General features: G+C 38.6%; 1 protein-coding gene across 1 annotated transcript; it reads left to right on the top strand.

Annotated features, from left to right (window-relative positions):
- Positions 1-4,623: 4,623 nt before the first annotated feature.
- LOC136700337 (autoimmune regulator-like) lies at positions 4,624-15,889 on the top strand. The gene is made up of 11 exons (XM_066675657.1): positions 4,624-4,702; positions 5,764-5,956; positions 8,202-8,306; positions 9,431-9,564; positions 9,808-9,861; positions 10,693-10,741; positions 12,641-12,805; positions 13,028-13,161; positions 13,608-13,670; positions 14,619-14,746; positions 15,731-15,889. The coding sequence occupies exons 2-11, from the start codon at positions 5,812-5,814 to the stop codon at positions 15,780-15,782; spliced, it is 1,029 nt and encodes a 342-aa protein (XP_066531754.1). The 5' UTR covers positions 4,624-4,702; positions 5,764-5,811; the 3' UTR covers positions 15,783-15,889.
- Positions 15,890-16,755: the final 866 nt, after the last annotated feature.

Raw genomic sequence — 16,755 nt, 5'->3', positions numbered from 1 at the left:
TTCCCTTGTCTCACTTCTTGTTTGTCGGTCATTCGTTTCATTCCTCTAGTCATGTTTCTCTTCCAATGTTGCTGTGTCATGTTACCCAGTCTGGTCTGTCTGTCTCAGTCGTTTCCTGTGTTATGTTATTAAGTCTGTCTGTCTGTCTTGTTTGCTCTAGCCCTCTGTGTTCAGTTTCTGATTTAGCACTGTGTTTATGTTTAGCGTTAGCTATCTGTGTTTATTTAGCTTTCTAGGGCTTAGTAAAGTATCTCTGTCTAGGTCTTTAGTCTGTCTGTCTTTCCTGTTTGCTATAGTTCTCCATTTTAGGTTTAGTCTGTCCAGCTCTTTGTATTTTAGTTTAGTCTGCTTAGCTCCCTTTGTCTGTCTTTGTTAGCCCCCTGTGTGTTGCCTTTCTGTTAGTCTCTTTGTTTTGTTATAGTCTTTTGTTAATAAAGTATGTGTTTTAGCGTGTGCGTCTGCCTCTGTCAGTCCACCCTCCGTGATTCCTGACAAAGACAAAACATCAGTGTGATTACATGCCCACGTTTTAAGTCATGTTTTCTTATGTACATTGGGTACACTTACTGAGCTACTGAGCTATTAATGAATCAAGGTCTCTACAGGTACATTTGTATGATCAGAAAATCATTGTGATGCTTCACTGAATACCAAAAAAATACCAAATCCTTTAACCCTTTAATGCCTATCATCGAATAACAGAATACATTGCATGAACATGTTTAAGTATGTTATTAGTGAACTGATATAAATCACTCTTACTCTTTAACCATTTAATAACTACTGTGTTTAGGAGTTATATTACATGCTGCTGTATTAATAAAAATTAATATGGCCTGTTTGTCCAAACTTTACATAAGACCAAAAACACACTGACAATACCTTGTTTACATAATTCTTTATTTAAAACCTGTTTAGTCAAATGTTTTGTGATAAGTAAATACACACTGTATGTTTTTGCTATGTTTTCACACATTCGAACAATAGCGTTGTTTTTAGTACCAAATCATTTATAGTTATTTTATTATTTTTGTGAATTATGCTTCACAGTGAAACCACATACAGGGGTTGGACAATGAAACACCTGGTTTTAGACCACAATAATTTATTAGTGTGGTGTAGGGCCTCCTTTTGTGGCCAATACAGCGTCAGTTTGTCTTGGGAATGACATACACAAGTCCTGCACAGTGGTCAGAGGGATTTGAAGCCATTCTTCTTGCAGGATAGTGGCCAGGTCTCTACGTGATGCTGGTGGAGGAAAACGTTTCCTGACTCGCTCCTCCAAAACACCCCAAAGTGTCTCAATAATATTTAGATCTGGTGACTGTGCAGGCCATGGGAGATGTTCAACTTCACTTTCATGTTCATCAAACCAATCTTTCACCAGTCTTGCTGTGTGTATTGGCGCATTGTCGTTCTGATACACGGCACCGCCTTCAGGACACAATGTTTGAACCATTGGATGCACATGGTCTTACTGGTGCAATGTGCAGTTAATGAAGATTGGCCACCAGGCTGCTCCAGTTTAGCCATGAAACCTCCCACACTACAGTGACAGGTGTTTCAGTTTCATTGTCTAACCCTTGTACATCCAGAGGTGTATATATCTGTTTCTAAATCTGATTCTAATTCTAAGGAGAGAGTGTGAAAGAGAATACTAAGTGTTATTAAGAATACTAGTGTTAAAAAGACAGAAATCACCCTTTCAGGATCACCATTATTCAGTTTAGTAATTTTTTAATTTTAGTTTTTCCTTTCAGTAATAGGGGGAAAAAACTGAAACACACACATACATGTGTGTTTGTGTGAACATATGCACTTTGTAGTTCTAAAGTTACAGACTGTAGTCCATCTATTGCTCTGCATATGTTGTTAGCTCCCTGTCGCATTGTTATTCATTGGTCCAGACCTCCACAGGACCAGCACAGAGCAGATATGATTTGGGTGGTGAATCATTCTCAGTACTGTAGTGACATTGACATGGGTGATGGGATGTTAGTGTGTGTTGAGCTGGTATGAGTGGATATTACATAACAGTGCTGCTAGAGTTTTTAAAGCCTTCAGTGTTACTCCTGGACTGAGAATAGTCCACCAACCAAAAGTATGCAGCCGACAGTGTCCTGTGGGTGGCATCCGGGGTCCACTGATTACAAACTGTGCAGTAACAGATGAGCTACTGTCTCTGACTTTACATCTACAACGTAGGTGTGTCTAATAGAGCGGACCGTGACTGTGGACACTGTTTACATGACCCTAGGAATCCAAAACACATTCAGTGATGGTGATGTCTGGGATCTGGGGTATTCAGTCTGTTGTTCTGAGTGCACCCTTCTTTGTTTTGTTTGTACATTTTCTTTTTTGTTTTTCAAGAATATGGGGAAAAAAGGGGGGGTTAAACTTGTTACTTGTAAGTAACTGTTGGTTACTTTTTAACTGTTTATTGTTTGATGTGAGATTTCGTCATCAAATGCCCAAGAAGAAGCCAAAGAAAAGCTGTTATTTCACTGACATTCACCTTTGAAAGATCCTTTACTTTCATTTCATTTCATTTCACATGAATTTGACTTGTAATTTTTCTGTGACTTTATATTAATTCTTGCTTTACTACTATATCTAATCACATATTTATGGAATGTGTAAACGATCTGCATTAATTGAATTGTACTCAAGTTTTAACCGACATTGATTGTATTAACGTAACGCCTTGACATATTTGCATCTGCCCTTCCAACTTTCTTCTATTTGTATCAAATGTTTCCACAAAACAAAACGGTAAACAATAACTTTGCATCAGATCCAAAACATAATAAATATGTCTTCTGTTTACAAAGCCAAATAAAGTTTTGTCTCATGTTTTGACGTATTAAACAGAGCTAAAAAAGAGCTACAGGTGATTAACCGTTATATTACTTTAGAGATTTAATGTAGAGATTGGTCTAATCATTGGGAGATTGCCAGTTCAATCTGTGAAAAAGCCTCAGCATCTGAGGCTGAGAGTCCAAGGCAGTACAACCGAGCTCATTCTCTGGGTAGGATGGTTGGCTCTCCCTTCTTCAAGTGTGTGGCGCTGCTCAAATAAACTCTTATTGGCACTCCACCAACAAGTGGTTGCTTGCTTCACGTGACAATTCTTCATATAAATTCTTACTGAGCTGAGCTTTACATAAACAGGGAATTGAACTCCTGTCATCAGTTCTTAATGCATTATGACTCTTTTCTTCGTAACATACAGAAAGAAAGCTGATGTCTCAGGAGGTAGATAGTTAATTTCCAGTTCTACATTAGTTCTAGTGCCTGCCGTTCCAGCAATATTTAATGTGGAACTAGAAGGTTAAAAATAAAGCTTTTATCAAAAGAAGTTCCATATCACATAGTAGTGTGTGTGTGTGTATATACTCTGTATTTATGTAAGTGATATTCTGTGTGTGAATGTGTTGGTTTAAATGTTTCCAAATCTCTCTTTGTGGCAGTTCATATTATTTGAGGTTATCATCAAATACCTAGTTTTACTGGTTAATAAAGAATGATAAATAAAGTGTGCTGTTGATTTAACAAAGTCATGCAATCAAGGAGAATCTGAACAAAGTTTTGTTCTTCAAACTCACTCACACCTACTTTATAGAGGAAAAAAAGCTTATATTTCTTATTTGTTTCATATACTTTTTTTTGCATTTACTATGATGTAAATGTATGACTAATCTATGATATTATAGAAATGAATAATTATGCAGTGATAACTAAGAAACTGATATTGTTTATGGTTAAATACAACTCCTTACCCTGCTATTACAATATTATTACCCACTTTTACTTTTATTTAAAAATGGTCTGTGTTCAAATATTTTGAAAAAGAAAATCAACAAAACATAACCTGGAGAGTCATAATTTTTGCTGATGATTGTATTCACATGTATGGCAAAAAACGACAGAAAATTCTCTGTTTATTCTCTGTTCTAGCATTAGCACATCACATCCTAAATAGCTTGAGGCAAACATTAAACCACTCAATCAACACAGACTTATACACTTGTGTAATATGCTAATATACTTCAACAAAACACACACACACACACACACTTAAAGATCTGTGACTCAAGCTGAAACTGCATGGGTTTTGTTCATTCCTGCTTTAGGCTTGTTTTTGATATTTATGATAGTTAATGAAACCTACTGCTGACAACAGAAATGAATATGATGCCCCTCCCTGCTTTTTTCCCCTGAATTGCCTCTGATGGTGTGTTAATCAGAACTCAGGACTGTTTACGTCTTAGGCATAAAGAAAATCAGAAAATTATCACTAAAAATAATTATGACGTATCATATACCAGTGAAAAATAACTTATTAAAATTTTATTTAAAAATATATATATTTTAATTAAAAAATATGAAATAGTACAGCAGTATAAAACAGAAAATGAGTCAGTACACAGCAAACTTGCTGCCTGTCTCAGAGTCTTTTTTGAAAGCCCCAGTAGATGAATTGTTTTCAGGTATCTAGCTTTTGGTTACTCAGAAAGGTTACTTTAGGTTACTCAGCTGAAACCAATTCAAAGAAAAACAAAGAGAAATGTTGCCGGATGTTGTCATCTGAGTGTACAGTTTGGACAAAAGAGGATCAGAGAAGGGGAGGAGTGTCAGACTGACAAATGTCTTTAGATAAGATGAGCGTAGCTGAGAGAGAGACTGGATCGTGGTTTACAAGGTGAGCAAATGTTTTTACTTACAATAGTTCCATGTTGCGGCCTAAATCTCTTTGTTTGCTCTCAGTTCTTGGTTTGTTTGTTTTATCTTCAGCCACAGATAAGGTTTAGAACCCAAAAAATGTAAGTTTCACTTCTCAGTCCGTGCAGGAAAGATTACACCATAGCTTTAAAGTGAAAGAATGCAACAGTTCTAAACAGCATTTACCTACGGTTTATGGTCAAAAATGTTAATGTAAGTTGGTAAGTTACAATGCTACAGTAGCGTAATCCAGTGAGTGGAATGAGATCAAACACATCCAGAGTGGGGGTGAAATGATTCAATTTAGAGGAATGAATTTACAGACTAGCTATATCCTGCAGCAACAGTGGTGATAGGAACAATGTTTCATAAATGAAAAGTTAGGTGTGCAACAACATAGTTATTTAGCTGTAATATCAGGTAACGTATTAATGACCATTCTTAAAAATAACTTTAACGTAACTTTTAGAGGCATAGCTCTTTCCAGATGTCTACTTTGTAACTCAGTCTCAAAGAGCAAGATGGCGCTTGAAAACAATGGTAGGTGTGAAAATACGAAATGGGATCGTTCACTGTCACCATCTGATAAACGGTACTTAAAACTCTCCTGTTGCATGCAGTCTAAATTGATCATTTTTAAAAAATTAGAAAAACTTTGAAGGTGTGGAAAATGTTATTTTTGGAAAGTGAGGGCTTTACAAAACGAATAAATCCAGTGTAGCACTTGGTGCTTTGCATAAGTTATTTAAATATTTTTCCCGGTGTAAATAAATGGTATTAAATACTCATTTTTACTAGAAATTCACATTAAATTGTAATTTCTGCTACTATTTTTGCACATTAATAATATAAATTATATATTATAAATGGAGGGGACGCCAGTCCTTCACAGGGCAACACAGACACACACACATTCACTCACACACTCACACCTACGGACTAAATATATTATGATAATCATAATAAGAAAACATTAACATATTATTATTAACTTTAAAGTTCAGGTTGAAACAGTTGAATGATTTTAGATTTACCTTTCAGGATTTTGCTTATTACCATCACAAAATGTAAGACTCAGCACTACAGACAATGACTGGGACATATTCTGACCGGCTGAGTGAAGAGGAGGAAATGAACATGAGTAATGGTGGGAGTAGCAGGACTAATAATCATCTGAGTTTGTCGCCTGTCCACACTTCAGATGAGGAGACATCAATCACGAGGCCTGCAAGCAGTAAGTCAGCATTCACCAGAAAATACAGGACAAATTTGTTTCATTTGCCAAGACCAGAGGTGGCCTGAGGCACATGTACTAAAGTCTTTTTGATTTTGTTGTGTCAAGTCAGACTGAACTTTAAATGATTAGAACCCACACCACTTATTAAGTGAATATATAAAGATATAGTGCTTCGAAAACTTAGAAAAGCATTTTTACCATGGCATGGAGTCATTATTTAGCACAATATCTTTACTTCAAGACTCATAACTGAAGTAAATAACAGTTCATACAAGTTGATATTTGTTGACTAAAGGATTAAGAGTAAAACACTAACACAAATACTATAAATCCATTGCAATTCCAAATTAATTTGTTCATTCATTCACTGTTTGGAACTGCTTATCCTGTTCAGGGTGGTGCTGGGTCAGAAGCCTGCAGGGAATCAAGGCCGGGGTGCACTTTTTTGTTTTTAAAGTAAATGCTACTGATGCATAACTCAAGAACTTGGATGCTTTAGCCATCCAAGGGCAGGTGTCTTAGAGACACCATGCATTCCTTTTCTGAAGTCCTACATGACATATAATTACTCAGTATGATGCTAGCCAACAGGGGCCCCTGTTGGCTAGTAATCCGTCCAATACGGCATAATGTTAGTAGCAGTTAGTTAGGGGTTTTTTAGGGGTCCAAGCAACATAAAGCCTACAGACTTGATTTTGGGCAACTGGTAGAAAATCTTCCTGCTACTCAGCCGTAAACAACCCGATTGGCCTGATGGTGGCTCTATAGTGAAGCAGAACACTTTGAAATCTGTATCTCCTCCCCCGTGTGATGTAGAGATGAAATTCTTTTTTTCCCTGGTTCCTCAGGTCAGACTCTACAAAAAAGCCTCAAGAACCCATAAGCTCCCCCCACTTAGATTTTGAGCTAATTTGCATGATATGCAAAATTACAAACATTTGAGCACGAACTACACCCTGGAATTGTACACAATTTAGACATATGTGGTATCAGCAGAATCCTAAGAACCTAAATAAAAAAAAAAAACATGGCCGCCATTAGCCAATCAGATTTCAGCAGCTATTTGACAATCTTCACAAAGTCCAATCATCATGACACTTGAATGGTATGTCCATGGCAGCACTTCCTAAGCACATAAAAAAATTCATAGTGATAGACACTCGGGTGCAATTTAAATTTTTAATTTGGAAATATGGAATATCTCAGCAAACATTAAGCATATCGACAATAAATGTTTTTTGCAGAATACTCTGCAGTGTCTGACAACTTTGTAATTACAACTATTTTCAAAAAATGCATAGTTTATCCACAATGGTCAGGTACGTGAAAATGGAGCTTTTCGAACTAGTCCCTGAAATTTTGTCTTGTCAATTAACAACTGGTATTTTTGGAATCTGTATATCCAGAAGGTAAATAATTATCAAGAAAAATTGAATTTTGGACACGCTCCATTTATTCAACAAATATGCATGGGTGAAACTCTGTGCTCTCTTTGAACTATAACTCAAACAAAATTAGCCCAAATCAAACAAAACATGGTACACATGTGTGTCATTACTCTGAAGTAGTGTGCCAAATGTGATCAAAATGCCCAGAAATGGGGTGCTACAATTGGACAGCAAATGGTTGCACAGATTTTTTGATTACACTGCCATGTAATGGAGTATGATTTCTGTGCTGGAATTTTAAACACCTCAGCATCACTGGACTAAGAATAGTCCTCCAGCTGACACTGTCTGATGTCTACTAATGAAGGACAAGAGGACAATCAGCACAATTTTTAATGCAGCAGATGAGGTACTGTCTCTGCCTTTATATCTATATGTTGGACCAACAAGGTAGGTGTGTCTAACAGTGTGGACAGTGAGTTGATATCATCACATTGTCAGTGTCACTGCAGTGCTGAGAATGATCAACCACTTAATTCATATCTGCTTTGTGGGGGTCAGAACACCAAGTGTTTCTATCTCAAGAAAGGTCATATGATGCATATGTCCATCTTCCAGCGAATACTTGCTTTGACCCCGTAAATTGCCGCTTGCAGCTATATTTAATTAATTCATTGGTTGATTTATTGATTAATTGATAATAAATAAATAAGAAGTGGCTGTTTCCAAATGTTTTATTGGAGGTAGCACTGTAATTGAAGGAGAGCTACTGAGTCCAGCCGGCAATAACTAAATATTGGGCTAAATATATGGTAAAAATAGAAGAATGCCACTAATCCAGTGTTTTGTTTCAGACTCCCGAGTGAGCCAGTGGCTGAGTGAAAAGCTCAACAAACCTGTGATTTCAGTCACATGTGGAAATAAAAAAGGCAAGCTGTACAAAGAGAAGTTCAATAACAGTAAGTATTTTTGATTTTACATATTTAAATGATTTTATTTATATTTGGGTTTGAGTTTATTAAATGAGAGGTTATTTGAAAAAAAAACAAGATTGCAGAACAGTTGGAACTGCTAAAAGTAAACAGCAGTGGCACTCATTTTTATATTAAAACGGAATTCACAGAAGATGAAGTTGCAATGTGTTAGCCAAAAATTCTGTATGAAATATAATGTTTTCATAATGAGTACATATCATGTCTGCTTGGTATTAGTAACATAGAAAACAATGAACAGATAAGATTTACACATACACAGAATCATATCTGAGTACAGCTGGGTGATTGCAGTCTAGCACTGAATGTTCTGGAGTTTGGAGAGTGGAAGTCCAGAGGTTTCTTCACGTGCACATGCACAGAGCTTGGTCATCAGTTTGTCACCAGTTGAGTCTATAACCATTATGCACCCAGTCCAGTCCAGTCTCTGGCTGCTGCCACTCTGTCCTCAGTCCAGCCTTTTCCCAATCCAGTCTAACACCAAATATTTTAGGAGGGCTTTATATACATATTTGGGGAGAACTGGGGGGAAGAGTAGGAGGAATGGTTAGAGGTGGAGAGGTAAAGGTGATGAAGAAAGAGGAGATAAAGATAGAGGGGAAAGGGAGAAGAAGGAGAGGAGGGGTAGGTGTGATGATCAAAGAAAGAGGGACATAAAGATTGAGTGGGAAGATAGGGGAAGAGACAGGATGGAGAGGGAAGGTAGAAGAGAGGGGAAACAAAGAGGAAAGAGGGTTATATGTGACAACCAAAGATTGAGGGGGAAGAAGTAAAGATTAAGGGTGAAAGACACCACAAATTACAATTATATTTTATACAAAAACTTTTTTGTACATCAAAAAAAAAGTCCCACTATGGGACTTAGGGACCAAATAAAGGGAAGAAACTTGGTGCATTTAGACCAACCTAGGCCTACCTCCTGAGCTACACGTGGCTCATAGTGTTGTGTCACCTTCTAGTGGACAAAACCCCTTCTGGACTTTCACATTCAAGCTTTTCAATAATCCTGTTTGTTACTCTACACAGTGATGTTTGCTGCAACCATGGATACATTTGAATTGACTACAATAACTTCTCTACTTTCTCTACAGGTGAACCCTGCATCCTCTCAGAAAAACAGTGGTTCACCCCCTCAGAGTTTGAGAAGTTTGGGGGGAAAGAGAGAAGCAAAAAATGGAAAATTAGCATCTTTAGCTACCAGAAGAGTTTAGAAGCACTCATACAAGTAAGAGCTTAGACTGCATTTCATATATTTACATCAATGACCAAAATTTTAACAGCTTTCATATTTTCCCCCCAAAATTTGTAATGTTCATTACATAAAAAGAAAATGTGCACTAAAATTGAAAAGCATTTTTAGTAGCATTGCTCACTTAAAGACTTATTTGTTAATTTATTGGTTCATAAATGTCTTGGTTTATTGGAAAAACTAAAGAGTTAACTCTCCCTTCTAACATCTTCTATGTAGGATGGCATTCTTTCATCTCCATCATTTAAAAAAAGGAGGAGGCAGGATAAACAGGTACTTGGTTTTTCAGTTATTTATATGATGATATTGACAGTATAAGACAAGGGTTCGGCTTGTTGCCGTTTTATGCTTATTTTTAGGTCCTTCACACCTTTATTTGCTACACAAAACATGGGAAACTCTTTTTTAATTCATCCGAGAACTTACATTTACATTTCGGCATAGCTGCTCGAGATGAGGGGGGGTACATGAGCTTTGCCTGACGTAAACAAGGACTACTGACGTGCCGACTGACCAATTAAATGTTTACAGAGAAGGTTATCGACCAATAACGGTAGCTCTACAGTCAGACCGTCCAATCAGAAGATTTTAGGCTACTTCACCACGCCCCCTTCTCACTCAAGCGAACCAAACGGAGTAGGGGAGGGCGGGACTAGTTTTTGAAAAGAAACGCTTCTCGAAGTTCTATGTAAGCTCCAGAAAAACAAAATCCTGGACGTTTGTGAAATTCCATTTTTTTTAAGTCTAAAAAAGAGGACATGTCCGGGTAAAAGAGGGCATCTGGTCACCCCATAGTACATTAAACAATTATTATGAAAAAAGTGTAATACATTTACTAGATCTAATAAAATAAATCAAATTCTTTGTTTTGACCATTTGACCATCTTTGTTCCTAATTCTCTGATTGTTCTGTGTATATAACTGTATTGGTCAAAACAAAGAATTAGATTTATTTTATTAGATCTAATAAATGAATTACACTTATTATATAAGATTAGTATAGATTTAACTGCCTGTAAAAATCACTGTGAGGTCACCATCACTAAACATTCCTTTGTTTTAAGTCTGAAATATCTATTAAGCTGTGCATCATTTCTGCCACAGAACCAAAGAGCACAGCGTCCATCTGCCGGTAAAACCAGACATGTTACAAGTGAGTATTAGTATTTATATTTTTTAAATAATTCAATCACCAACGAGTACTCATTATACAAATTTGAAATATAATCAAATTTAGAATTTGATGTCTGCATCTCATTCCAAAAAAAGCTGGGACAGAGTGAAAAGAAAACAGGAAAGAAAAGTTATAAGGAAAAGAATATTCAAGGATTGTTACGAATTGAGGGAATTATCACTGGGTTAAAAGGCGCTTCCAATGGTTTTAGCTCCCCACTATGGGCCAAACGGTTAAAAACAACACTTGAAATGTTCAGTGTAAAATTTCAGTATACAGGGGGTCCTCGACTTACGACGTTGATCCGTTCCTACGACTCGTTGTAAACCGATTTTCGGTGTAAGTCGGAACCAGTGGCGATTGCTCTAAGACTGCAAGGAGAGCACAGCTTCCCCTAAAATGTCAAAAATAAGTGATCAAATATATACTGTTGTGTGTACATGTCATTGAATAAATATGCACTACAACGCGCTTAACTTTTGTTCAGAATCAGCTTCTTATCACTGGTAAAGACGTGGCTTTCCTCTCAATCATTCGCGCAGCTTCACAGTGCTTTAAACAGTGAGGACACTGAGCGTACACAGAGTTCAATGGAGAAGCAGCGAAGTGCCGCGAAACGAGACGAGTCATTGGATAAATGCTGCGCTTTGTCCCGCCCATCGGACGCTCAGCGTCTCTGGGGGTCTATGGGGCAGTGGGCTGGCCTCGGCTGGCCCGGACGCTCAGCTTCTGCATGATGATTGGATGATCTGTCTGAGGCTGAATCCCTTTTTGATTGACAGCGAAATGAGCGAATCAGCGATCCTTTGGTGTAAAGATCCGAGGGAGCATTACATTTTCATTCTGTTCTGAGTTGAACCAGAGACTTTCTTAATCCTCTTAGCGGAATTTTCTTTGTTAAAAACGACTAGCAACAAATCGAGCTTCTATTTCTGGTGGGTTTTTTGTAGCTGCTTGTGTTTGGAGACTGACTTCTATCACTCTTTCTGACTTCTATCGCAGTTTCTGCCCAGTGAGTGCTGCTGAGCCCCTCCACCGTCACAAAGCACTCACAGGCGGACACACTTCACATGGGCCAAGGCCGTTTATGCAGCCTAGCTCTGCTGGCCATTGAGAGGACACTAGTCAAGTCACTGGAAAAGACGCCTTGTTGGTACGACAGGGTCACAGAGCATTTTGTTGAAAAGGAACGGAGGGTAGAATTTACGTATAAATAAACCGACACATTTTATGATGTAGGGCGAAATTGAGCTTCCCCTCCTTAAAAGACCAGCATCCGCCACTGGTCGGAACATATGTACATACTGTACGTAAAGTTCAGTTCACGTTACGACGTTTATGACGCAAAACCACTTAAGTCGAAAACAAGGCTTTAAACAGTAAATGGGAGATGTGTCGTAACCACGAAACATCGTAACTCGGGACTGACGTAACCCGAGGACCTCCTGTATTCAGCATCCATTGTATATGATATTGTAAAAAGATCTAGAGAATCTAGAAAAATCTCTGTCTGTGTAGAGCAACACTGTTGAGGTGCATGACCTTTGAGACCTCAGACAGTGTGACATGAGAAACTGTCAAGCTGCAGTAATAAAAACAGTCAAATGCGCTTGGGAAAACACTTGTCACATAACAGAGTCCACCACTGCATCAAAAAATGCAACCTTATCTTATGGCATGGAGTTTGCATCAGTGACCACGGCATGGATATGGGGCAGGATTTGCAAATGCATTTGTAATTTGTATGATTTGTATAAATGTGATTGTAAATCAGTAAAATGTAATTACCTAGGAGCACCCAAATGTTTGCATTTGACTAATTATTTAACAGAAGAGAGGGAGAAAATATTTTCTTGTAGTCACTGTTTGCTTGTGCAGATGGGTCCAGCCTGCACTATGAGACCAGCAGTGAGGATGAAGATGATGATGATGATAATGCTAAAGATGTAGAAGATGCATCAGTGATACAGTTCCAAGGCGACTCATTTCCAGTCACCTGTGGTGAAGGGAGAGGGAATCTAAAAATAAGTCGCTTTGCTACAGGTACACGCTGGTCTTACAGCATCAATTTTAAACACTTCCTTTAATACAACATAAAATGTGGCCAGTTTTAATTTCATTATTTGAATCCATACAGATACAGACCTACATTTTTAATATTGGTTGGAGAGTGCCTTTAACTAAGATCTGACTGGATGGTGCATAGAAAGTAAACTACTGAACTGTGCAGTGCTCAGTTTTTTACTTTTAATTCTTCTGTCTCAGGTAACCGTGGTATGTGCATCAGAACAGAAGATTCCTGGCTGACCCCGGAGAAGTTCCTCTGTCAGAACATGAGGCAAGGAAGCTGGAGAAGAGACATCAAAACCAACGAGACACCTCTAGGGTTTCTCATAATGGTAGAGATAAGTTTGAGTGTTTTGTTATTTAACCAGGACAGCAACTAAAGACCTTTTTTATTTTAAAGTAGTTGTCAAACCACTTCACATTTGATTATATATTATTCATAAGTTGTTGTTTTTTTAAAGTACAGCTGAAGAATCAAAATTGCTTTTCAGACCTTGTGGTTTCAGACCTATGCTTGCTTTGTAGTCCCCAACATGGCAGCAGCCTTAGTACATGGTCTCTGATACAGCAAGGCCAGTAGGTGTCGCTGTAATTAATTTCTCATAACATGAAGAAGAGCTTTTGAGGAAACCACTAATTGCCCCTTTAGATGTACACAAACATGTCCAGGTTAATGACAAGTTAAATGCTTATTATAAACGTAAATGTTTGGATAAGCAATATATTTTTAGTTAATTCATTTGGATGGGTATGTCTAATTAATTTGCTTTCTTTCTAGAAAAGGGTGTTAGATCTTCATATGGTCAACTGTCCATGTCCCAGTTGCAGAAAGGAGAATCTGGTAGGTCCCAACCAGCCTCATCGTCATGACACCAGGCTTGGCTTTTAGCTGCTCTGTGCATGTATCCTTGTATACACTGTTAGAAATGAGAGCCACACACACTTCTTCTGTACTGTGACGTGTTACAGAGTGAAATGTAGTGTCTGGGTCAGGGTCTCTGGGTTAGCTAGGGGAGTGTTTTAGAGAGAGTTACGATTTCAAAAAATATATATGACATCACTACACTTCAAGGTCAAAAGTAATACTGTCTTTTAAACCAGCGGTTCTCAGACTGGTGTATGTACATCTGGTGGTACGTGAAGCATCCTGAGGTGGTATGCCAGATAACATCTAAATATGACTACATTCAGTGAAAAAGTTTTGCATGGGCGGCACGGTGGCACAGCAGGTAGTGTCACAGTCACACAGCTTCAGGGTTTGATTCCCACTCCGGGTGTCTGTGAGGAGTTGGTGTGTTCTCCCTGTGTCCGCGTGGGTTTCCTCTGGGTGACTGTCTGTGAGGAGTTGGTGTGTTCTCCCTGTGTCCGCGTGGGTTTTCTCCGGGTGACTGTCTGTGAGGAGTTGGTGTGTTCTCCCTGTGTCCGCGTGGGTTTTCTCCGGGTGACTGTCTGTGAGGAGTTGGTGTGTTCTCCCTGTGTCCGCGTGGGTTTTCTCCGGGTGACTGTCTGTGAGGAGTTGGTGTGTTCTCCCCGTGTCTGCATGGGTTTCCTCCAGGTGCTTCGGTTTCCTCCCACAGTCCAAAAACACACGTTGGTAGGTGGATTGGTGACTCAAAAGTGTCCGTAGGTGTGAATGTGTGAGTGTGTGTGTTGCCCTGTGAAGGACTGAAGGACTTTTTCACATTTACCATTAATGTATTCACTAAAGTTTCCTCCACAGTAATAAAAACACTTAATGAAAATGTTTTTTAATGCATCTCTGTGTTTGTGTGTGTTTTCATAACCTCAGCTGGATGAGAAAAACGATGACATGTGCTTCATTTGTAAATCTGATGGTGATCTGGTGTGTTGCGATGGATGTCCTAAATCTTTCCATAATTCATGTCATGATCCACCCCTACAGGACAACATTCAGGGGTAAGAGAGAGAGGAACACTTTAAAAGGGCTGTGTCTTAAAAACTTTATTTACTAATTACTTTTTTCAACTGTAATGATTTTATAAATTATTGCCTGTAACATGTACTTTCGGTAAGTTGATATACACTGAATTAATCACTTTCTCCAATTATTGTTTTATGAACCCTATTTACTTGGATGTATCAGTGATTTAAACACTGTGCTTTATGAAGTATAATCTTGTTCTTTCACATTATAACATTCATATCACATTTAAACATCCATCCATTATCTGTAACCGCTTATCCAATTTAGGGTCGCGGGGGGTCCAGAGCCTACCTGGAATCATCGGGCGCAAGGCGGGAATACACCCTGGAGGGGACGCCAGTCCTTCACAGGGCAACACAGACACACACACATTCACACCTACGGACACTTTCAAGTCGCCAATCCACCTGCAACGTGTGTTTTTGGACTGTGGGAGGAAACCGGAGCACCCGGAGGAAACCCATGCGGACACGGGGAGAACACACCAACTCCTCACAGACAGTCACCCAGAGCGGGAATCGAACCCACAACCTCCAGGCCCCTGGAGCTGTGTGACTGCGACACCTACCTGCTGCGCCACCGTGCCGCCCACATTTAAACATATAAAAATAAATAAAATAGCAATTTCACAATCTACATCAAAATTAACTATTATTTGAAGTCACACAATCACTAGAAATCATAGGGGTTGGTTCAGGAAGTTGGCTGCTTTGTTAGAGAAAAAATGTGGACTTGCAGGGGATGACAGTACAGGTTTAAAAGTAGGTGTACAGGGTTGTGATAATCATCTGTGGTTCATATGTGTTTTAAGTAGTGTAACAGTGAATTAATGTTGTCCACGTAAAATTTACTCTATTCAGCTACCTGTAGCTTTTAACCCAGTCACTGCCAAGCACTGTCATTTTATTCATCCTTATGCTTTCTTATTCATTCATGTTTTCTGTGTGTGTGTACAGTGATCAATGGATCTGCTCCTTTTGCTTGGCAGCAAGGAATCAAAACACATAAACCATCAGAAATGTCTTGTGCTGATATTCACATCTGTTCTACTGTATATCATTGCTGTCACAACAAAACCTTTTATATATAACACAATAAAACTCATAAAACCTCAAATGACCATTTATTACCTTGTTAAAGTGTGTTTATATAAAAAATGACATGCTGATTTGAGCTATTTTTGTTGGTTTTATTGTTGTTATTACAATTATTATTATGTTATTTTTGAACTTGTCCACTGCTTCATTCCTCTGTACATTTTACAGCAATATAAAGGTGAACTGGTATTATAAAATACTTTTTAATAAAAAACGGAATGGAATTATGTAGTGGCGGAACGGTGGTGCAGCAGGTAGTGTTGCAGTAACACAGCTCCAGGGGCTTGGAGGTTGTGGGTTCGAGTCCCGCTCCGGGTGACTGTCTATGAGGAATGTGGTGTGTTCTCTCTGTGTCTGCGTGGGTTTCCTCCAGGTTACTGTCTGTGAGGAGTGTTGTGTGTTCTCCCTGTGTCTGTGTGGGTTTCCTCCAGGTGACTGTATGTGAGGAGTGTGGTGTGTTCTCCATGTGTCTGTGTGGGTTTCCTACGGGTGACTGTGTGAGGAGTGTGGCGTGTTCTCTCTGTGTCTGCGTGGGTTTCCTCCTGTCTGTGAGGAGTGTGGTGTGTTCTCCCTGTGTCTGCGTGGGTTTCCTACGGGTGACTGTGTGAGGAGTGTGGCGTGTTCTCTCTGTGTCTGCGTGGGTTTCCTCCGGGTGTACAGATAATAAATGAATGGAATTATGTACCCTTATTTTAAAGTGTTAACCTATAATTAATTACAGCTCCATTCACAATCAAAATACAACTGAAAGGCAATTTTTTCTTTAAACCTCTAGAATAACATCATATTAGTTACATTTGGAACAAATCCAACCATATGAAGATGGAGTTAAATGGAAGATGGAAGATAAATTTCTACAGTACACATATCTACCCATCAGCCCA

Source organism: Hoplias malabaricus, chromosome 6, assembly GCF_029633855.1.
Source record: "Hoplias malabaricus isolate fHopMal1 chromosome 6, fHopMal1.hap1, whole genome shotgun sequence".
Taxonomy (NCBI): Eukaryota; Metazoa; Chordata; class Actinopteri; order Characiformes; family Erythrinidae; genus Hoplias; species Hoplias malabaricus.
The sequence above is the reverse complement of the archived record's forward strand: the minus strand, read 5'-3'. Positions and strand labels throughout refer to the sequence as shown.